Source organism: Nelusetta ayraudi, unplaced genomic scaffold (genome assembly GCF_046127955.1).
Source record: "Nelusetta ayraudi isolate G7.1 ecotype Tasmania unplaced genomic scaffold, CSIRO-AGI_Nayr_v1 ptg000070l, whole genome shotgun sequence".
Classification (NCBI taxonomy): Eukaryota; Metazoa; Chordata; class Actinopteri; order Tetraodontiformes; family Monacanthidae; genus Nelusetta; species Nelusetta ayraudi.
The window spans coordinates 510207-532113 of record NW_027466120.1 but is presented as its reverse complement, the minus strand read 5'-3'; the positions used below and the strand labels follow the sequence as shown (position 1 = coordinate 532113).

The following is a 21907-nucleotide window of genomic DNA, read 5'->3' as shown; positions in this document are numbered from 1 at the left end:
CATGAGAGAGCGGCGTGCTTCCCTCCGGGGTCGCCACTTTCCCATATCAACACAAGCGCAGGGGTCAGCCTGGCTGCGACACCCTCCCCCTTCCCTCTAAGCCCCCGGCTCCCCCACCCCCACCCACCACCACCACCGCCACCCTGGGCTCTTTCTCTTGCAAGTCCTACTCCTCCACCTGCTCCCCGGAGACACGCTCATTGTCCCCCCGCGGCTATAAACACTTCATTGAGCATGTGGCAGCCCCGCGTTACTCAAAGCCCTTCCCAGCGCTCCCATTGGCCCGCGGACTGTGAGAAAGTCCAACAAGCCTTAGACCCACACATTCATATGGAGATTGGGGTGTATAAATAGAGGGCCTGGGCCGGGGAGAAGGCAGCTCAGACACTCCAGCGAGCAGGACCCTCCAGACCCTCCGCACTCATGGCCCCCACTGTGTTCGGACCATCAGCCAGCTTCTCCAAGGAGCGCCTCACTCCCGCTCACAAGGTAAATCTCATCTCTTGAGAGCCACCTAGCAGTCTTCTAAAGTATCCATTTGTTTTCTGTGCAGTCTCGGTTTTGCTTTACAAAAATATCCTAATCATTTTTTTTTCATTCTTCTCCTTGTTCAGCTGAGAAAACCAATGGTGGAGAAACTGCGGCGAGACCGCATCAACACCAGCATCGAACAGCTCAAGTCCCTGCTGGGGCCCGAATTCCACCGGCAGCAGCCCGACTCCAAGCAGGAGAAGGCGGACATCCTGGAGATGGCCGTGTCCTACCTGAGGGTCTGGCAGCAGCAGCAGCAGCAGCAGAAGGTTGCGCCCCCTGGTGGCGATGGCTACTCCCGCTGCCTACGGGAGGCCGTCACCTTCCTGTCCCACTGCCGGCTCCAGACTCAGGCCCACCGCCGGCTGCTCAGCCACTTCCAGGGCCTGCAGCCGCCCTCCTCCGGCGTGGCCCCCCCCTCGCCCGGCTCTCCGCCCCACCGGATCAACTCGGGCAAAGGGGCGGCGAGCCCGAGCGGCGGAGCTCTGTGGAGACCCTGGTAGGAGGGCAGGAGAAGAACCGCGTCCGCGAACGTCACGGACGGAGAAGTTGAAGACTCACTGAAGTCATTTTTTCAAAACCGAGTCAGCGACCTGACCGGAGGCGTTTTTCCCTTCAGAAGGACTGAAACCGTTGTGGGTTATTACCGGAAAAAAGAACGTACACCGTGTGTACGCAGCCTGCGTTTGTTCCCGTTGGGGACGTCGAAATCTTTAATGTTTGTTTGTTTTTTCGCAAACGTTGCCGAACGATCCTGTCAAACCCACATTGGGTTGAAGTGAAAACTTTGTGTCTGAGACACAGTTCACGTGTTGAAACCTCTTTCTTTGATACTGTGTATCACTTCCTCTTACCTTTCATCGACTTTGTGCGTCCATGATTCGGGGAGGCCGTCCCGTTACTGGATCCCACGGATCCACTTGTGCTGTAGATCTGTTTTGATTGTACACGACCTCACTTCACTGTAACCTCTGTGTCTCCAGTGTGAAGATGTGTTGCTGTAAACTGATCAGTTGCTATGTTCTTACCGGATGTTTGTCATCATCGGACCTCTGCCTTTTGTAAAGGCTCTCCTGCGTTGATCTGTTGATCTTTTGCAAAGAATTTTGTGAACCGCTTCCTTGAGAAGTTTGCCTCAAATAATAAATTGAAAACTTTGTGTGAAGTGTTGAAAACAAAAACTACAGTTGTGCTTTTCCTTCTTCCAACCCAACGCAAACAAGCCCAGCATTGGCAGAAAGGGTGAATTGTCAACAGTCAGTGAGTGTAAACAGTTTGACAGTTAAATGGTGAGAGATTAGCGAGAGTCTTGTTAAGAAGGGTAAACAGCAGCATGGAACTCGAGACACCTGTTGTCTGTTTGACTAAAGCTGAAATGTACAAATGTGTCTTTACCGTACGAGCAATCAGAGCCTTATCTGACGCAGAAACACGCCTCCGTTTGTTTGCCGCCACTCCCACTCCTTTGCATCGAGTGCTACGCCGAAAAATAAACTGACTGGCGCTCAAGAACAAAGACTGATAAGAGACTCAGACGTGCCTCGTCGTTGAGTACGCGAATCGCAAACGATGTCTGAGTTTGTCTGGCCTGGGTCATGTGAGGTTCATCCATCTACCGGATGGATTTTATCGCATCTTTTAACTCTAAAGACAACAAAAAACCCCAAGAGCAAATTGGGCCAACTACTTCTTCGAGGAGAGTCAGTAGGATAGGACGGAAAGTGTTTATTTAGTTCACTCGCGCCAATGTAAGGAAAATAATAACAACAAACTTTCTTCAATACTTGTGTACATGTTTAATTTATGTGATTTGGGTTGCAAGTCATTTCACATTAATCACAGGCTATATTTTGTAAATCTATGATCTGGGTATTATAGAAGTGTCATTGGTGCAAATGTATTATTATTTTTTTTTTTTTTACTGATATATATATAGATATGATATTCTAAGATTTCGCCCCTTCACAAACCCTGGGATGGGGTGATTTCTAACTAACGCTGCTTGAAGACGGTCCCAATCAGCTGCAGGCCACCGTTCTCCTGTTTATTTTTCATTGCCGTATCATCGTGCTGCCTCAGTCTTTCCCACAGGGATCATTAAAGGTTTATCTTATCTGACCTCGCTCGTGGACAGGTGTTCAGAAAAGAAGATTTTTTTTTTTTCTAAAAACCAGGATGTGTACGGCCCGGCCAGCCGGCCGGCCGCCCACCCGCCCGCAGGCACTTCACGTGCCTGACCAACGCAGCCTGTGGTCATGGCACGCCGTCCAAAAGCCTGAATTATGTCCCTGAGTGCCACAAAAGTCTTTCACAACTATTTGTGTGTGCGCAAAAGTTGTGGAGAATGTGGCGTGCCTTTCTCAGGGGGTCTCGCCTGGACTTTCTCAGGGTCTCGTTGGCCAGGCCAGATGGTCTGGCTGAGGCCTACCCCCCCCCCCCCCCAACCTCCTCCTCCTCCTCCTTCTCCTCTCACCCCTCCTCCCTCCCCTCTTCAACAGGAGATCAAACACCGTAGCTAATGTGATGTGTAACAAGACACACTTCCATTGTCCCCTCCTCGGGCCCAGTGAATGGGCGCAGAGTGTGGGAAACGGGAGATACCGCACTCACAGAGAGATGGCTGACGGGAAGCCGCTCTGCGACGCCGCCGCGGGCCTGAAACGATGGCCGAGACTTTTATGGCAGGAATTCAGAGCTCTCAGGGCGGCCAGTGGGAGGGGGACTTGTCTTTGCACACACTTGTTGACAAAGAGAAGACCACCACCACCACCATCCCCTCCATCACCACCAGCGTGCACACACCCTCGCTCTTCACAGGCGCCACAGACTCGCACACACGTCGACAAAGGAGCGACGAGCATCGGCGGCCACTGCGGCCCTGATTGTGGACAAGAGAGGGAGATGGAGGAGGTGACTCCTGCTCTAACAGTGAATACACAAATTATTATTTTCTTATTTAGATAGACAGATAGATAGATAGATAGATAGATAGATAGATAGATAGATAGACAGATAGACAGATAGATAGATAGATAGATAGATAGATAGACAGATAGATAGACAGACAGACAGATAGATAGATAGATAGATAGACAGATAGATAGACAGATAGATAGACAGACAGACAGATAGATAGATAGATAGATAGACAGATAGATAGACAGATAGATAGACAGACAGACAGACAGATAGATAGATAGATAGCTTTATTTGTCATTAGGCCAAAATGTAAAAGGAAATTGTTGCAGAGAGGATTATAGGGACCATAATGAAATAAATACTTAAAGGTATGCAAATAGCAAATAACATAAGCAAAATACTACAATATGATGATGATGATGATGATGATGATGATGATTGTTTATTTACATATACATCATGCCTATTGTGTTTCCCCCAATATTCCTAGCACTAATAATAGAAATCCTAATAATAATAATTATTATAGAATGTAAATACTTATACAACGTACCGTATACATTCATTCGCATTAAACCACTTGTTGAATGTAAACCTGTTGCTGGCCCTCTTATTTGAATGTTTCTAATGTTGAAGATTTATTTTTTGTCATGAGTCATTTGCATGGACTCCGTTTTAGAAACAAAGTTACACCACTTCTTCGATGGACCAGAGTGTTTACATGAAGAGATTGTAATCGGGTCGGCATTTAATCCCATTATTTACGGTCCATGTAACCGCACCTACTTTCTGAATGTATGCGCAGTCATTTCCACGACTGTAGCGAAAGGGTTAATTGTCACAAAAGAAGCAGGAATGAACTGAATTGGATAGTTACATCTCCGAAAAGCATTGCGTTTGCTTTCTCTGATTGGGTGAAAACATTCCCAGAGTGCGTGCTCTTTGCTTGGCATGACTTTCAGCCATTAGCTCATTTCTGGCGGAACTAAATTAACAGACTTTTGTGTCAGAAGAGCATTGTGGCAGAGACGTCTGAAAGGCAAAATTTAAGAGTCAACACAGACTGCAGGCAGACCGGCTGCCCTCTGCCTGGCAACCACGACAGTTGACTTGATTTTTCCCCAGATGAACTGGGACACAGACTTTTCTGTTTGTCTGGCTACAAAAGATCAATTAACATTCCTGCCGGAGCACTGAGGGGCAGCGCGGCCTCTGTAGCTCATTTACCCTGATGTTGGGGACTGGTGGGAAAGTCGAGAGACGGGACTACTCACACGCAGCACCCATGTGGGCCTGGCTTCACATCTGGGGGGCCAGCCATGGAGGCCCTGCGTGGGCCCAGTGCCAACCTGCTCATGATGCCATTAATGTGGCTACAATGTAACAACACACTGGTCCCTATGACAGTAGGAAGCGTGCATCCGCCAAAGGTCTGCGAAACTGAAAATGTCTTTATTCAAAATACCCTCACGTCTTTGTTATCTTATCATTTCTTTGCCTATTGAATTTAAATGTAGTCACATTTTCTATTCTGCTCTGCGTTTTCTATTTCTATTCAACGGGCTCTCTGCGATCCCTGCGAAACAAACCAATAACATAGATTTTCTTTTCTTTAAAAAAAATAAAATAAATAATAATAATAATAATAATATTTTTTTTTTAAAAAAAACAACGTTTTGTGATGGTTTCTGATTACGTGACCGTCCCTCTGCTGCGTCGCACGCGCAGAGCAGTCGTCCGTGTGACCTCCATCAGGAAATGCTGCAGATTAGAAATGAAAACAACCCGTCAGTCGGTCACGCTGGGTCTCAATAGGTGAGCACGAGGCGCCCCAGCACGTGGGCTCCTCGCGCCGGCGGGAGCGTGCCCTGGAGCGCGTTTTCACACTCCTTGCTCCGGGGGGGGGGCGTAAGGCGGTGAGGGACGGACGGACCGGTGGAGGCTCAACTTGTCTCTTTTTAAACCCCTGTATTCCATCTGTTGATTTCATGATAGGGCAAATACGGAAGCCGCAGGGGTGAAATCAACAGGTGTGAGATTTGAACGTCTGTCCCGATGCTCCACTCCTCCTCCTCCTCTTCCTCCTCCTCCTCCTCCTCCTCCTCCGCCTGAAATGTGGGAATCTGCAGGATAATTTCAAGGCAGACGTTTGTGCAGCACCGCGGTGCAATTTTGGAGGCTTCAAAGCCCGTCTGCCTTCCTCCAAGTGTGAGATGAGAGGAGCCCTTGGTCACTTTATATTGTTTTATTGCATGGGGGTGGGTTGGGGGGGGGGCATTTGCCCCATTTAGTGTCGTGGCTTCAACTTCCTTGGTGTCGTCGTCGTTGTTGTTGTTTTTGTCGTTGTCTCAAACGATTCAATCCCGCGTTGCACTCCGTGATAAATCCTCAGATGACACCTGATAAAAGTCTTAATGACTCGTGGCTTATCTTGGGAAACATTCCTCCCGCAGTATAGATAAATGCGCCAGTGAGTTATTGACGTGGCTCCCATTGTTGCGCGCGGCAGTCCCACAGGTCCGACTGTGGGAACCGCAGCGCTGCCTGCGCCTCATGCCTTTGTTATGCTAATGCCTCGGTATATAAACCGAGGAGCGGCTCGGCCCGGAGACATCACAGCTCGCGTTGCCTTCGATGAGGGAGGAACACACACGGACGCACGCACGCACGCACGCACGCGCCCTAACCTGCACAGACTCATGGCTCCCTGCTCCAGCAGCTACTCCTCCGGTCCCCACCTCAGGATGTCGGAGAGGGACAACATCAGAGTAAGTAGCCACTATGGACAGGATGCATTCCTGCGTGCACTGGTGTGCATTAACGACACCATGTGTAACGCCCACCCCCCCCATCCTCACCCCCCACCTCATTTATTTATGTGTTTGTTTAATTATTTACATGATATATTTTCTGCTTTTTCCAGTTGAGAAAACCAGTGGTGGAAAAAATGCGGCGGGATCGCATCAACAGCTGCATCGACCAGCTCAAGGTCATCCTGGAGAAGGAGTTCCACAAGCAGGAGCCCAACTCCAAGCTGGAGAAGGCTGACATCCTGGAGATGACCGTCAGCTTCCTGAGGCAGCAGCTGCAGCTGCAGCCGGGCCTCTTTAGCCAGGGCTTCTCGCACTGCTGGAGGGACTCGGTGCACTTCCTGTCCCAAGCCACTGCGGCTCCTCCTCCTCCTCCTCCTGCTCCTTGTCCTCAGAGCCTCAAGCAGCAGGAGCAGCTCCATCAGAGTGTCTCTGCAGGCTTCTCCACCGTCAGGCCCACCAGGCTGCAGGAGTGGAACAGCAGCGGCGGCAGCAGCAGCAGCAGCAGAGATGCAGTGTGGAGGCCCTGGTAGAGACTTTGCCCACAGATACTGTGAGACCTGAGCGGAGCTTCTTCCTCTCTCATTACGTAGGAAATGTATTTTCCAAGCCTGCTCATTCGCAGCGGGTGTCCTTTACTGTCATCACATTGATGGACTGCTAGTAGTAGGGGCGAAAGGCTGACGCTCATTTAGAAGATTTTCCTCCTTCGGTTTCAGCTCGCTGTTCCTCTGGAGATTGAGGCTGGTTGATGTTTTGGTCAAGTCCTATGAAATGACTGTTTACTCCAGTGGAGTTTAGTCTGCTTGATGTAACAGTATCCACCGTACTGTGTCACACTGAGAGCTGCTGTTGAGAATATTTCTCCTCTATTTTCCATGCCAAATTTTTACGAATGCTGATGATGATGTATGGTTTTGTTTTGTTTTTTTTGTTTTTTTTCAAGGACAGTTGAATCTGCTGTTTGGCTATCAAAGTTATGCTCTTAAACTCATTCCCAACGTTTGAATGACAATTAATAAAAAGAAAAGGAAAGAAACAATCACTAAAATGCTTGGGTCATTTTTTTAATCCACTCATGAACTGCGTTTAAGTTGTGTTTTCAGTGAGACTTGATTGGAACTTTTTTTTTTTTTCCTAAGATGCAACAGGATGTGAAGGTAAACACATAATAAGAATCCAAGATGAGCGCAGGGTGCTAACAGTCTTCAGTTTCTGTTCTTCTGGAGTTTGTCCAACAATTTCTTTCTCACTTTATTCGTCCTTTTTGGACCCTCCAACATTTCCTCACTGTAGTGTTTTCAGCAGCATAATAGACAACAATTTCTTGAGAACAACCTCGCATTGATGCTGACAGGAGTGTTGACGAACACATGCATGCCATATTCTCATTCAGGTCAGAGGTTTTTGTGTTCAGCTTCTTTTTCTTTCTTTTTTTTTACACTTTCTATTTTATTTTTCAGTATCATCTCCCTTCCCCTTGTGTTTCAGCTTACTTCCTGCCTTTGTTTTTCTCCCACCTGTGTGATCACCTGCCTTTCCTGCATTACACCTACATCCTATTGTCTTCCCTCCATTCCCAGCACTTATCCCTTGTGTTTCTTCACCCCTGCATCAGTTTGTCTTGTCTCCCTGAATCAGCCTGCCAACACTTTCTTGTGAGTTTTCACTGTTTTCAACCAGCAACTGGTTCTCTTTGGGTGGTTTTTTTTTTATGTGCCTCATCTTTTCTACTGGAGTATGCACTGAGCCCCTTTTCTCATTAAAATAGTCCAATCCAACTTATATTGGATCCAGTATGCACCTTAAATCCTGTGCATATTGCTCATGTTATTTTTATTTTTGCATGAGCAAAATGTCTTTGTATGCACAACATCAATCTGACTACTGTACTTTATACTGCTGTATACGCTGCAAATTTTCCTGTTGCGTAACAGAACAGGCTCATCTTATCTCATCCTATCTGAAATACCAGAATTTAGTTTCACCCACGTGCTTGCAGCTCTAGCAGTTGCATGAAAGCTGACAATGCAGCGATTGTAGGGAAAGGACCCTAAATCTAGGGAGACTGACATGCACACCATGCACACATTCAGTACTTTCAAACATTGAAAAGCGTCCCCACACATCCCAGACAAGCATACTGGAAATATTTGTAAGAAGATTTAAGGTTGCGGCGTTAATTAAACTGCCCACGTGGAGGCTCTTCTGCTGCTGCTGCTGCATTGTGGGTTTGTGCACCACCATGTTCTCCTGAAGCCGCTGGAAGGGAAAGGTTTCTCCTTGAAGGGTCACCTCCTGTGCGCACCTTGCCATAAAAGTCATCCGGCCACAAAAGGACTCACATTCAGCCTTAAACAAACTGTGTGTTGTTTGCTGCTGCTTCACCCGCCTGATCATTGCCTGCAGTGATTCCTCAGGTGGCGTCTCTCTCTGAAACCCTAATGTGGTGATTACAGGGCTCCCAGGGGACCAGTAACCATGTCAGTGCAGGTAAAATGAGCACCTTTCCCTGCACTGTCCCGTGAGAACCCCCCTTCAGCACCTTCAGCAAGATGGCAGGTAATTAGCATCACAAAGCCTCCTAACTGTGGAGGGAACTGAAACAATGGCTTCCTCATCAATAACTGGAGGTGAGGTAATCACAGGCTGAAGAGCAGAGATAAAAACCGTTCCCGAGATAAATATCAGGTGGCAAATGATAGCTTGTCAGACTCTTATCAGCATTTTCTGCTTATCTCACACTCCAGTAACGGCAAGGACCACAGTCACAGCCCACCAGGGAATGATTAGGCGCAATTTCATCTGGGAAGAGCTGGAAATGTCATTGGTTCATTTGAATTTGCACCCTCTTGTGTTGCTTCAACAAAATGGCCAACTGTGTTTTTGTTTTTTGTTTTTTAAATACATTTTGATCTAAATATTTACAAATTAATTTGAATCAAATGAGGCTGTTCAACACTGAAGTAAAAAAAAAAATAATAAAGGAAAATATAATTGTCATTTGTGAAATACATGTATATGAACACCATACGGCAGACGTTTTAAATGATCATTCATGGTAAATAGCCCTTTGTCTGGGTCTTGTCTGCACAGGGCTGTTGTGTCTGCTGCATGTACAGACAAACAGAATACAAGCATTTCAAATATAATGTGGGCCTTTAGTTCTACAGGAGAAAACATATATGTTTTAAATGTTGTGTAAGTAATGCCTTTTCAAAGGCAATGAATCAGACAGAAAAAAATGAACCAAAGAAAGCCCCCTGAGACCTCCCAATCCCCGGCACCTTGGTGTGCTTATAAGAGAGCTCCTGCTTGTTCACCCATGGCACACTTCTATTGTTAACTGAGGGTATTAAGCTGTGAGTGGATGGAGAGACTGTGGGAAAGCCCAGCTCGGACTCTACTCACACATCCACTGGTCAATAGCGCTGACCTCCCAGTCACAAAGGGCCTTTTCATCTCCCATCTCAAACAACGGCCTGTGGGCGCTGTGTGTGTGTGTGTGTGTGTGTGTGTGTGTGTGTGTGTCTGTGTGTGTAGGCGCGCACGCGCACTTGCACACAGGCACAAGACAGGCCAATTATGTTTTTGATCATGCTGCACCGCAACTTTTTACTGCGTTCACCTGCCACTCTTTCTATTCCTGGATATGCGGCATTGTGTTTCTTGCCATCTTACATCTCACATTAATTTCAACTTGTGAAATTTGTAGGTTACAAAATAAAGTATTTATAAATAATAATTAATAATGCAGATCTAGTGTGAGATTGACTGACTTGTTAGCAAATTGATCAGTTCAGCTGCAATTTATTTGATTGGCACTGACTAAACATATTCAACAAATTGCTATATGAGAGATCAGTTATTGTAGACCTACAGCCGACAGAAATCTACAAGTAAATTCTGCTGTTCATTTCAAATTCTTGTGAAACGTCATATGTTCCAGGTTGGTGTTTTCTATCCCTTCAACTGGGTGGTGCTAATCTGCCATGCCAATTTACAATAGTGTAATGCATACATACATAAACAGATGTAGTGTGATCACTTCCAAATTGAAGATAGTTGTATCTGTTTTTTCCAGAGAATTCTTAATTGTCCTTTGTTGTCATATTTTTTTTTGTATTACTTGCTTTCTTTTTGACTACTTTTGAAGAAATATTTTCAATAGTAATGAACTAGGTGGCAGCATTTCAGCGTACATTTAATTCATATAAAGCTCACAAGACCTGCGAGCTGTCTCTAAGCTGTTGAGTTTCCTGCTGAGTTTCCGCTGACACCGAGTCGAAGCTCATTCTAGAGAGTAAAACTGATAAGACAGTGAAAAGAAAAACTTCATAAACACTTAAATCATAATAACATACATACTATATACCAATTGTTAGTTGAATAAAAGAAAAATTACACTCGATACACGATAGATTTATTTAACTTACTAAAACAAATTATTCTGCTGGCATCAAGGAGAATTGTCACTCGTTTATCATTATATATAATTGAAAAAATATATCATTTGCTCATGGTGTACATTTGAATACAATTCTGAAAATGTGCCGCGGTGTTCATGTGCGGTCTCCTGACGATGATGAAAATCTTGGGCAGGAAGTAGCCGGCGAGGAACGCCATCACACTGATGAGGATGGCGCACACGTACGCCGCCATGGTGAAGGGGCCCCTGCTCATGAAGTAGACGGTGAAGAAGGTCATCCAGGAGATCATGTAGACCATGAGGCTGAAGGTGACACACTTGGCCTCGTTGTAGTTCGCCGGCAGGTCCTTGCCCATGTAGCTGAAGGCGAAGCAGAGTGCACTCAGCAGCGACACGTACGCCAGCTCCAGGGCCGAGCCGGCCGACAGCGTGTCGCTGCACTCCAGCACCACGCTGTCCCGGTAGAAGGCCAGGTCCTGGGCCGGCTGCGGGGGCTTGATGGAGATGCGGACCACCGATGTGAGGAGGATGATGAGGGACAGGAGCAGAATGGTGCCCTCTGGCCCATGGTTCTTGGCCCAGCGGTCGTAGGCTGGTGGCAGCCTGGAGGCGAACTTGAAAATGCAGACGACCTGCAGGGAGCGCACGGTGATGCAGGCCAGGCACACGGTAAAGCTGAACATGAACAGGGGCTGCTTGAGGACGCAGGCCAGGGGGGTGGGCTCGCCAAAGTGGCACAGGGAGCTGGCGGCGGCGGCAGTCAGCGCAGCCAGCATCAGGAGGCAGGTGCGGCCGCCGGCGGACTTGGCCACCGGCGTGTCGAGGTTGACCAGGAGGATGGCAGCACTGCTGGAGGTCAGCACCAGGCAGATGACCAGGAAGAAGAGCAGGGCCACGGAGAAAGGGTGGTCCCAAGCCAGCAGCAGCACCGTCCTCTTCAGACAGCGCTCGCTGTTCTCCGGAGCCCACTCGTCCGACAGGCAGTCCTGACATGTGGTGGGATCTGGAGGAGAAGAAAGAGGATTTTGTTTTTGTTTTTTTAAAGCCTGGCTGGTGTTTGAAAGGCAAAGTAAAAAAAAACAACAACAACAAACAAAGAGGGAGGTGGCCGTACAGCAACACACATAAACTTAAACACTTGGATATTGAGAAGTGAGCAGGTTTCTTGTTATTAAAATATATATATATGTATATATATGGTTCACTACAACAAATTAGTATTGGTATAATTCGGTCACTCATCAGTGTAATACTGCATCACCACTGCAGAGGAAGGGAAGGCAGCTGCGTGTGGGAGTTCCTCCTTGAAATGTGTGTTTTTAGCTCCACCAGCTGGTGGAATCCAAACATAGCAGTTGAATTGCTCAGCTTTTCTTCGGTCTCTCTCCCTCTCTCTCTCTCCCTCTCCCTCTCTCTCCCTCTGTATGGCTCCACTTGAACGTGACAGACAGACGATTGAACTAATCGCTTTCTTGTTTTGCATCCGCTTTGAAGAAGAAGAAAAAAAAAAAACTTTCTCTGGACTTCAGATCAGACTGAAACGTTGTGAGATAAATCCAGGCACAGTTCACCTGACTTGCCACGGTGTCCTTTTTTTTCATTTTCCTCCACATATGATGGAAGTCTGTATGAAATATACACATGACATCTCATCTTCAAAGTAATTTCTGTGTTCAAATATATTTCCGCTGCTTTGGTTGATTGACTGTTTTATTGCTTGATTTTACCACTTAAGTTGAGGAACGTGGCAGGGGGACACGGCAGGCAGTCGAAGCAGCACTCGTGGTGCCCGGTCAGCAGCTTCTTGTGGCCCTTCTGACAAGGTGGCGAGCAGATGGACTCTGGCACCTACACAAACAAATGCTCATGCAAGTACACTGAGATTGATGGTAAGGAGCTCAACATCTCAAGATATCATGACACAGATTGGTTTCTCAAACATACACAAAATGAGAAGTTTAAGGAGTCAATACATCAATAAGGACAATATCTATGCTTTGCTATCTCTAATGCAATTTTTCACTTGAAACTTGAAAACACGCTTGATAAAAGAAACGTACGGATCTTGAATTTCCAACATCGTGCCATTCGATCAGATCAGGGTCAATCGTGAGCGCAACAGGATCCGGGCTAAAGGAGCCAATGTGTCTGATAGACCAGTCTGTCCCCTTCCAAACCCAGCTGATGATGTCATATCCTGTGGGTGGATCACCGTTCACATCGAAATACACAGGTGTATTTCCCAGAGAAAATCGCACCTGTTTCAGCAATGGCAGAAGCTGAAAAAAAAAAGAAAAAAAGATGACATCAGATGAAGTCAAACTGGTTCCCTCTTCCTGTTTGCAGCCCAGATTGTTGAAGCTGGACATGAGGAGAGATGTCATCAGTGCTGTTATTTGCACAAACACAGGTGCACATCTGCTCACCTCCCATGGAAAGACGTTCCTCTTTTGGCAAACCCCAGAGTCACAGCCAAGTGCTATGTGCAGAGCATGAGCAAATGCGTACACTGCCTGATACACATTATAACTGGAGGTGATGTCATACGTTTCCAAGGGAAAGTCCATCCTGGCTAAACTGTACAGATTTGTGCCATGCAGACAAACATTATCAGCACTGGTGGCAACACCAGAACCATTGTTGTGGCCGCTGTATTGCAATGACGCCTCAAACTCTTTTCTCTCGAACTCCATGAAACCAGGTATGGTGGCATACTTGACAGACACCCCGATCACAGTGCCGATGGTGTCGATCCCGGGTATCTCCAAAATGCGGGAAGAGGTCGACCAGTCCTCCGTCCCAATCCAAACCTTTCCCGTCAACTTCCGCTCAATGACAAACGGCATGAATTTGGAAAGCTTGGACTTGCTGGAGAAGACCACAATGGTGTTGACCTGGGCCTTCAGCAGGTTGTCCACAATGTCCCTCATGGTCTGGATGGTGTCCTCTCGGTAGGCCGGGATGACCCCTTGGTAGGAGATGCAGATGCCGTGGGCTGGCGCCTCCTGCAGCACGCCCTGCATCCCTTCCAGGCCGTAGGCGTTGTCACTGCCTAGCAGAGCCACCCAGGTCCAGTTGAAGCGAACCAGTATGTGGATCATGGCCGCGACCTGGTTCTTGTCGCTGGGAATTGTGCGGAAAAAGGTCGGATAGAGGAACTTGTTGCTCAGCATCTCATTGGATGCTTCATAAGAGATCTAGAAGTCAAGAGAATTTTTGTTGTAATTGTATTAGTATCCGTTGTGATTTCAGTAGTAGTAGTACCATATATTACATACATTACATATTACACCCAAATATTTATTTTTCATCTTGGACTTCAGTTGAACAGCTTTTTAAATTAGTGTTGATGTTAAAGAAAATTTAAAAAATGGATCAATTACCAATAAAGCTGTTTTTTTTTTTTTTTTTTAATATATATTAAAAACATTTTTTTGACCCTTTTTGGTTTTGGCTTCCTGCTAAATAGACGTTTGGTGACATGTCAAAGTGCTGATTTCAGAACTTTTTAGCACACACTTTGTGAGAAATTAAGCAATGCAAAATAAGCAAAAGGACTTCTCACATCTCTACTGAGTTATATTTGACAGGCTAGAGACACCTTTCACTGTTATTCACTGTTAATGTGAATTTTGCATCATTTGGGAAGTTTAACACTTACTTGTGGTATAAGATATGACCCTAACAATGTTGCAGAGGTAAAGGTCTTGCTGCTGCTGTCTGGCCCAACCACAGCAACTGGTCTTTGGCTGCCGTTGTAGTTTGGGTAAAGCCCAGATGTAGAAGGCCTCCAGAAATTTAGTACATCAAGAGCAGAGAGGAGAGCGGCTGACACCGTGCAGCTGTCATACATCTGGTAGCCGAGCTTCAGTCCTGGTAAAAGAGAGTGCAGCCCCGAGCTGTTGTTGATTTCCTCCACAGTAAATCTCATGGCTTGCAATAGGTGAAAACCGTGACCATTTTTTTGGCCGCTGGGAAAGGAGCGGGTGTGTTAGCACATGTGAACTGAAAATACATTAATGTAACAGCTTGAGGTCCGTCAAACTCACATATTGCATGAATCCATCCCAGGATATAAGCCATCTGGGTTATTCGAGTAGTGAAGGGGGAAGAAACCAGCAATGGAAAAGTCGCCTTCCAGTTGCATCCCCTGCACGTAGATATTGTAATCAAGTTTCCCATCAGCTTTGGGCAGCATTAAGCAGCCAAAGGAAATTAGTATAGCAGTCAACATATTCTTATTGTGCCTCCACCTGAGTCAGACAGCCGCTGCTGCTGTTGCGAAAGCTCAGTGTGACTTGCAAAATGGATCAGAGACGTTCTTTTTATTGACCTGTGGAGTGAAAGAGGGAAGGACCACTTTTACATCTTTCCGGGGAGTGTTGCTTGAGTAAGCTTTGTTTGCATGTGGTGTGACACGTTTGAATCCCATTAAAATGAGTGACAATGAAGCTGTGAAACAAAGATCTGCTTATACACCTTCTTTTTTTTTTTTTATTTAGCTTTTTACATAAAATTACAAATCAAATCCAGAGAGTGTTCCCTGATGTTGACTTGTGTTGGTTACAAAACATTTGTTTTGATATATAGACATATTTTGAATTATTTTTTTTATGCAGATTCTTTTTTAAATGGCAGCATTTTGTGCATACTTACTGACAGTGCATAAAATCATTTAACCTTCATCAAAAACAGATTCTACATTACGTTACATCTCCATTACAAAATGACAGCCCCGACCCCTTGCATTACTAATACAGGCTTGTCTTTTCCAAATTGTTGTTATTGTTATTTTGCTTTTAGTAACACTGGAAAATTAAGGAAACATTAATACAAAGCTTCTAATGACTGAGGTTACTTGAACATGTATGCTGTTTTTTTTCTGTTTCTTGTTTGTTGTTGTTTTTTGAGAGTAAAACCGATTTATTAAAGTTAATAAAATACAATTGTGCCATATAGTTTGTGTGTTTGCTGTTTGGTTATAATGCCAGTTACAAAGTTGTCTGCAGGCGTGGCTGACTTTGCATTCCGGAGATATTTGAGCTTTATTTTGCTAAACGCACCTGCTGGAAGGATGAACAATTTGCCTACTGCTGACCTCTCTCCAACAACTCTAAACCATTATTTTTGAAAAGATCGTCACGCACGATGACAGCAGCTGCGTGGATGCAATGGATGTGAAGACTTTGAACAAACACATATCGAGTGAATTTCCTTTCACATAACACTTCTGCCAGAAATTATTCACCTGCTGGATGACTCGAAAATAAGTGTGCAACAATTAGTGGACATCTACAACAGAAACTACAATTCACTTCAATCTCTCAGAAAACCTGAGGGTTGAATAATGAAATGAATGAGAAGCTATGAGTCCTTCCACATCATATTATTCATAAAGTAATGTTCTATCATTTGAATAGATCTCTCATGGATCTATTGTTTTAACCATCATGTCGTCAAGAAAACTCATTTTAGTCAAGGGGAGTTACTGTTAGAGATAACGAGGATCGCTTAGGAAATAATTTGTAGGCTGTATGCAAAGTCCAGGGGGTAGCCCAACTCTGCCAAATGGTCAGCGTGACACTGGACGCCGGTGTAGGTACAAAATCTGTCCGGCCTACGGAATCTGTCCGGGGTCCGCCATTTCCGGCGATTTTACTCGCGATTTCCGGCGATTTCAATGACGTAGAAACCTGTCATTGGCTTAGCGGTGTCTGGAAGGCAACGAGATCTGTTCGGGGGTTCGGCGATAATCGACGGCGTCGCATATGGCAACGCTATTAGGACAAACTACGAACGAACGAAGGCTAGATTGATATATAATATAAATAGATAGATAGATAGATAGATAGATAGATAGATAGATAGATAGATGTAGCATTTTCTATCAATCAATCTATCTATCTATCCATCTATCCATCTATCAATCTATCTATCTATCTATCTATGTCTGTTCGACAATACACCGGCTCGCTCCGATTGCGTCACTATGGTGCGACGCGCACGCTGAGGTGAAAGTGCAAGCAGCCATTTTTTTTCTCCCCTCCAGAACCTTCCCGCATAGTTAGACAAGTAGATGCAAACTGTAAGTTTCGTCGTCCGTCTTCTCTCGTACTATTTCATTTGTTGGCCGATTCAGGGGAAAAGCCTCATTTAGAGGGATCACGCGCAAGTATTGCATTTTGAAATCGTTTAACGCGTAGACTTTACTTAGCTTTCAATGTGCAGGATGGCTGTTTAGCTCGACCAGCTAACGTCAGCCGTGGCTGTAAACAAACAGCACACTCTGCTAAGAGACAGGCGCTGGCTTTCAGTTCGGCTAAGTATAGTTGTGTTCGCAATTATCAACTTTTTTTTGTTAAACGTAAAGCTAAGCCGGTGATGCCTTGTGTTGGTAATTTAGCATTACACGTCGAGCTCTGTTGACGGTGCGAGTATAACAGGTCCGAGTTCTGCCGCTGCAGAGCGGGTCGGTATCAGTCGGCTTCACGGGGAATCGCGCACCTGCACACCGACATGTCGTCCTTCTCCGAATCAGCCCTGGAGAAGAAGCTGGTTGAGCTGAGCAGCTCTCAGCAAAGCGTCCAGACATTGTCCTTATGGATCATCCATCACCGGAAACACTCGGCCCTCATTGTCAAAGTGTGGCACAGAGAGCTGAAGAAAGGTAACGTGGTTTATTCATTTCTATCACTTGTAAACTATGAGGAAGCCTTTAGTATGCTAGAAATTGGTGGTATAACGTATAACTCTGGGCAGTGACGGTTATGAGAAGAAGAAAAATATGTATATTTTTCCCTGTCCTGTAGCAAAGACCAGCAGAAAGCTGACCTTCTTGTATCTAGCCAATGATGTAATCCAGAACAGCAAGAAGAAAGGACCAGAGTTCGCCAAAGACTTTGAGTCTGTCCTTGTTGATGCCTGCTCACATGTTGCAAGGTATCTGTCTGAGTTGTGAAATGAGGTTTTTTTTTTTTTTTTAATATCTATATATATATATTATTGATTTTTATGGTCTTTTTTTAAATGAACTCCTCTTTTCTTGACTACATGCCTTCTTGTAGTGAAACAGATGAGAGCTGTAAAAAGCAAATGGAGAGACTTCTGAACATCTGGAAGGAGAGGAGTCTCTACAGAGCCGATTATATTCAGCAGCTCAAACTGGCCATAGAGGACAACAACAGCCCCATTCAGAGAGGTAGTGCCACTGAAAATGTTAAATGGACAATGAATATGAAAGTTCTGTCAAATATATTTAAAAAGCAATTTAGTTGCATTAATTTGTTAGTACTGAGACGTTTTTCTTTTTTAATTATTGCAGTTTGATAAGAGTGGTTGTATATCTGCCCTGTGTTAACTCTGCAGAGGAGAAGGTCCCTGTGAAAAGAAGTTATCAAAAGATCCAGGAGGATGAGGAGGATGAAGATGACGACTACAGAAGCCACATATCCCCTCGCAATACAGGGTCCTCCGCAACTCATCTGGTAGGATGTCACAGTGTCACTTGATTTCAAGAACAGGATGAAACATGTTCTCTTAGACCTTTATTATACCCCACATTGTCAGCAGGCACCTTTTTTAATAATTTAACAAACTGATAAAGAAAAAGGAAAGAGGGTCAAAGAAGGAAAACTTTTTGTCATGGCATATGTACGACACTTTAGATTAAAAAGAATAAGACAAAAATGAAGCTATAGCAGAAGTATCTACTTCAGGTTCTGGTGTTTAAATATGTTTAAGTCAAAAAGGTTTTTGTTTGAGGTGTAATTCAAGGGGTTGTTCTGTTCTGTTTTTTTCTCTAATTGCATTGATTTCTCTCTGTTTTTTTCTGTCCTTCATTTTCAGACTGAGGAGCTGGTGAAGGCCCTGCAGGACCTGGAGAACGCTGCTTCAGGAGATGCAGCAGTCCGTCAAAAAATTGCATCCTTGCCACAGGAAGTTCAGGATGTTTCTCTGCTGGAGAAAATCACGGGTGAGATTTTGAAAGATTGGGATGCCAGAAATCTTCTAAGGCAATCCTGAAAATGGAATTGGTTACAGTTATAGTATTATTGTTTTTTTTTTGTTATTGAAAAAAAGCTAACATGTTTTTTTGTTTTGTTTATTTCGTGTAGATAAGGAAGCAGCGGACAAGCTGTCAAAGACGGTGGACGAAGCGTGTTTGCTGCTGGCCGAGTACAACGGCAGACTGGCTGCAGAGCTGGAGGACCGCAGACAGCTGGCACGCATGCTGACAGAGTACATCAGCAGCCAGAGGGAGGCGCTCTCGGAGAGGGAAAAAAAACTGGAGGCAAGGCTTCACACCCACAGACAGCTGACATTAATTGCATCACCTTATGTTCAGAAGATTTCTTATGGTGGTTTCTGTTAAAGGAAATTGAGGTCATGTTTTTGTTTACTTTCTTGGCTTTTGTTGTTCTGTCCAGTTTATGTTTCATCTGGCAGTAAAATTTGTGTGTTAGCTTGTTGAAATAGACAAATATCTACACAATTACATTTAGATAAGGATTGGATTATTTAATAGTGTTTACTCAAATATACAATATACTGCTTTTACATTAATTTTCCTTTTTATATATTTAAAAGACTAGTGTATTGGTCTTTTTTTAGAACAAAGTTTCCCTTTCCTCTTAATAGCTGTTTCAGTAAAAAATCATGTGGAAGTTTTAATGTATGCAAAATGGCATTACAGAGCCAGTCACCTTTTGTATATTTAAAACCCCCAAAGTTTAGCATTAACCTCTGGCTCACAGTCAACCTCTAATATCTTTAGGTCCTAGTTCTGAAAGCGGATAAAACATGGGGCTACTGCTGAAGTCCGACTAAATTGGAAACAGAATGTTTGATTTGGTGCATCAGCGATGTCATGCCATGTCACTCTGTGCCCTGCAGGAGTACAAGCAGAAACTGGCAAGGGTGACGCAGGTAAGAAAGGAGCTCAAGTCCCACATCCAGAGCCTCCCCGACCTCTCCCTCCTGCCCAACGTCACCGGGGGTCTGGCTCCGCTGCCCTCGGCCGGAGACCTCTTCTCCACTGACTGAGGGGGCGCCACGCATCCTCGCCCTCAACTTTTCCCCGCCCTTCTGTCTTCAACCCCACAATCCAACTCCAGTTTGATTCATGAGATAGTCTTGCTGAGGACATGCAACCACCGCTGAGAGGAAAGGGACACTTGACAGAGACTCTGTAAGCCTGCAAACCTCTCCAGCACTTCAACAAGGATTCCACTCCACCAGCTTTAAGGAGAAAAAAAGGTTAATGGTGTGATTCTGTTTATTTTTTACTCTTTGAACTCTGGGAAACACGACTAATGGAGGCAGGATGGAGAAAAGACAGGCATAACTGTTACTGTCGAGGACATGCCAGTCGCAGGTGTCTCTTTAGTTCGGCTGAACAAACACTGTCACGAGAATGTACTGTTCATTATTTTCATTCGCTTTCTTTTTATAATAGAGAAATAGTTTTTTCAGACAGTCTTGATGTGTGAATATACTATGGGATGAGAGTCCAGGTTGGCTTTATTGTATGTTACATTTAAGTTACTTCAGCTGTCACACAGTAACACGGATGGTAATTTAATGTTTGTTCAGATATCTGAAATAACAAGAGAAAAGCCTTTTGAAAATAAATCCTGGGAGTTTGAAAAAACTGTTGACAACCAATTTTGTTTTCAATAAAAAAGCTAAATCTCAAACCCTGTTAACTGAGCAAAGTGAAGAGGATCATTCATTTATTGGCGTGTGTAGCGGTGGGTAGAATAAAGAAAACTCTGGTGAAGTGGTTTAAACACTGATGTTTTTTATTGTTTCCAAAAAGTGCAACAGGCTTGTAGGAGAAGAAGAAGTAAATGAGGACTTTTCTTTACAGCATTTTATTTCTAAGATGGAAAAATTTGGCAGCTTATGAAAGCTGGAATGGGCTCCAGCTAACCCCTGTGACCCTGAGTGCAGGAAGAAAGCAGGTAAAGGGTTGGAAAACATTGATAAAGTTCACTTTTGCTGGATTTGGGCCCTTTCAAACGTTCAGCCCCCTGATAATCACATGACCTAAACGTGTTTTCATAACACAAGAAGAAATGCCTTATTTATCGACTTTCTCAACCAACAACCAAACCCCGCTCAGGCATAATGTCCCAGAGGTTCCGTCTTTGCATCAGTTGTCATGTTACTCATCATGTGAATTTAAAAAAAATAAAATAAAAAAATTGTATCCACAGAAGTTGCTTGGCAACCAAATCCCCTGACCCCTCCGCCTCATTGCGCGTACCCGCACTGATTAGCTCTCCAGCGTGTAGAAAACGGCTGGCAGTTGTTCAGTCAGCCATGCAGTACGTGTGTGTGTGTGTGTGTGTTTCCTATACATGGCTTTACAACTGCTGCGACGACAACAGCCGCACAGACCGACAGACAAGAGGTCAGATCTGGGTTGAAGTAGCTTGCACCAGGGATTTCACTCTGATTTCATCATGGCGGCCTAGTCAGACAGACACGGCAGGCAGCAAGAATCCCATAATCTCCACATCCGCCGCCTCATGCACAGCCAGACCTGATGCACTAATTTCATTTGCATGAAAATAGCATTGCTGTCATTTTCTGCTGCCTGGTATCGACGCACTCGTTCTCCCCCAACTGGATCGTTTTCCTGACTGTAAATAGGTCACGCAGCATTATTCACTCGCCCCCCCTTTAAATCTATGCAATGTTTTGATGTGTGTGTATGTGTGTGTGTGTGTGTGTGTGTGTAAGCGCTCAGCCAGATGGGCTGCGAGTTCCACGGAGCTCAAGGACAGTTTGGTGAGTGAGTCAGTCAGCAAGAGTGCTGGAGCCAGCCAGCAAACGCAGTGAGTTCACCAGTGACGGGAACTGGGAGGCCTTGCGGGAGCTGCGGCTTGCAGATAGGGTTTCCTCCGTTTGGAGATAGAGGGAAAGTATTGCGTTATTCTTGTGTGAGTGAAGCCGCATAAATGCCATACATCTTGTGAGGCCAGCAAGAACAAGTCAAAAGTATGTTTGCGTTGTAATTCTAAAGAGAAAAAAAAAAAAGACAACCAAAATATTACATAAGCAGCACCTGTGCCACAAATCAAGCACTGTGTGTGCGTGTGCTCGTGCGTCAGTGCAAATTCCCTGTTGGACTGCAGATTTTTTGGATTTTTTGGATTTTTTTTTTACTGAGAAACATTTGCACATTTGGGGGCGGTGGGGGAGGGGCGGCACA

At 45.0% G+C, this 21907-nt stretch overlaps 4 protein-coding genes across 4 annotated transcripts; 3 read left to right on the top strand and 1 right to left on the bottom strand.

Annotated features, from left to right (window-relative positions):
• The first annotated feature begins 338 nt into the window (after positions 1–338).
• LOC142898925 (transcription factor HES-5-like) lies at positions 339–1712 on the top strand. The gene is made up of 2 exons (XM_076042223.1): positions 339–489; positions 615–1712. Exons 1-2 carry the CDS (start codon positions 424–426, stop codon positions 1032–1034), a joined length of 486 nt encoding a protein of 161 aa, XP_075898338.1. The 5' UTR covers positions 339–423; the 3' UTR covers positions 1035–1712.
• A 4429-nt stretch (positions 1713–6141) lies between these two features.
• Positions 6142–7291, top strand: her12 (hairy-related 12). Its single transcript, XM_076041905.1, has 2 exons — positions 6142–6218; positions 6374–7291. Exons 1-2 carry the CDS (start codon positions 6150–6152, stop codon positions 6791–6793), a joined length of 489 nt encoding a protein of 162 aa, XP_075898020.1. The 5' UTR covers positions 6142–6149; the 3' UTR covers positions 6794–7291.
• A 3478-nt stretch (positions 7292–10769) lies between these two features.
• Positions 10770–21259, bottom strand: tas1r1 (taste receptor, type 1, member 1). Its single transcript, XM_076042014.1, has 7 exons — positions 21245–21259; positions 14739–14926; positions 14351–14660; positions 13116–13886; positions 12750–12968; positions 12417–12537; positions 10770–11692 (listed from the first exon to the last, which is right to left on the bottom strand). The coding sequence occupies exons 1-7, from the start codon at positions 21257–21259 to the stop codon at positions 10770–10772; spliced, it is 2547 nt and encodes an 848-aa protein (XP_075898129.1).
• On the top strand, positions 16702–20467 carry rprd1b (regulation of nuclear pre-mRNA domain containing 1B). The gene is made up of 7 exons (XM_076042015.1): positions 16702–17356; positions 17499–17628; positions 17754–17887; positions 18055–18173; positions 18535–18661; positions 18804–18979; positions 19582–20467. Exons 1-7 carry the CDS (start codon positions 17206–17208, stop codon positions 19729–19731), a joined length of 987 nt encoding a protein of 328 aa, XP_075898130.1. The 5' UTR covers positions 16702–17205; the 3' UTR covers positions 19732–20467.
• Positions 21260–21907: the final 648 nt, after the last annotated feature.

Bases quoted from the DNA above. Each gene is read 5' to 3' on its own strand.
- her12 (XM_076041905.1), top strand. From the start codon at position 6,150: ATGGCTCCCTGCTCCAGCAGCTACTCCTCCGGTCCCCACCTCAGGATG. The intron at 6,219-6,373 runs GTAAGTAGCCAC...TGCTTTTTCCAG, and splicing joins CGGAGAGGGACAACATCAGA to TTGAGAAAACCAGTGGTGGA.
- LOC142898925 (XM_076042223.1), top strand. From the start codon at position 424: ATGGCCCCCACTGTGTTCGGACCATCAGCCAGCTTCTCCAAGGAGCGC. The intron at 490-614 runs GTAAATCTCATC...CTCCTTGTTCAG, and splicing joins GCCTCACTCCCGCTCACAAG to CTGAGAAAACCAATGGTGGA.
- rprd1b (XM_076042015.1), top strand. From the start codon at position 17,206: ATGTCGTCCTTCTCCGAATCAGCCCTGGAGAAGAAGCTGGTTGAGCTG. The intron at 17,629-17,753 runs GTATCTGTCTGA...GCCTTCTTGTAG, and splicing joins GCCTGCTCACATGTTGCAAG to TGAAACAGATGAGAGCTGTA. The intron at 18,174-18,534 runs GTAGGATGTCAC...CTTCATTTTCAG, and splicing joins GGTCCTCCGCAACTCATCTG to ACTGAGGAGCTGGTGAAGGC.
- tas1r1 (XM_076042014.1), bottom strand. The intron at 12,969-13,115 runs GTGAGCAGATGT...TTTTTTTTTCAG, and splicing joins GGAACGTCTTTCCATGGGAG to CTTCTGCCATTGCTGAAACA. The intron at 11,693-12,416 runs GTAAAATCAAGC...CTTCTCCTCCAG, and splicing joins CACGTTCCTCAACTTAAGTG to ATCCCACCACATGTCAGGAC.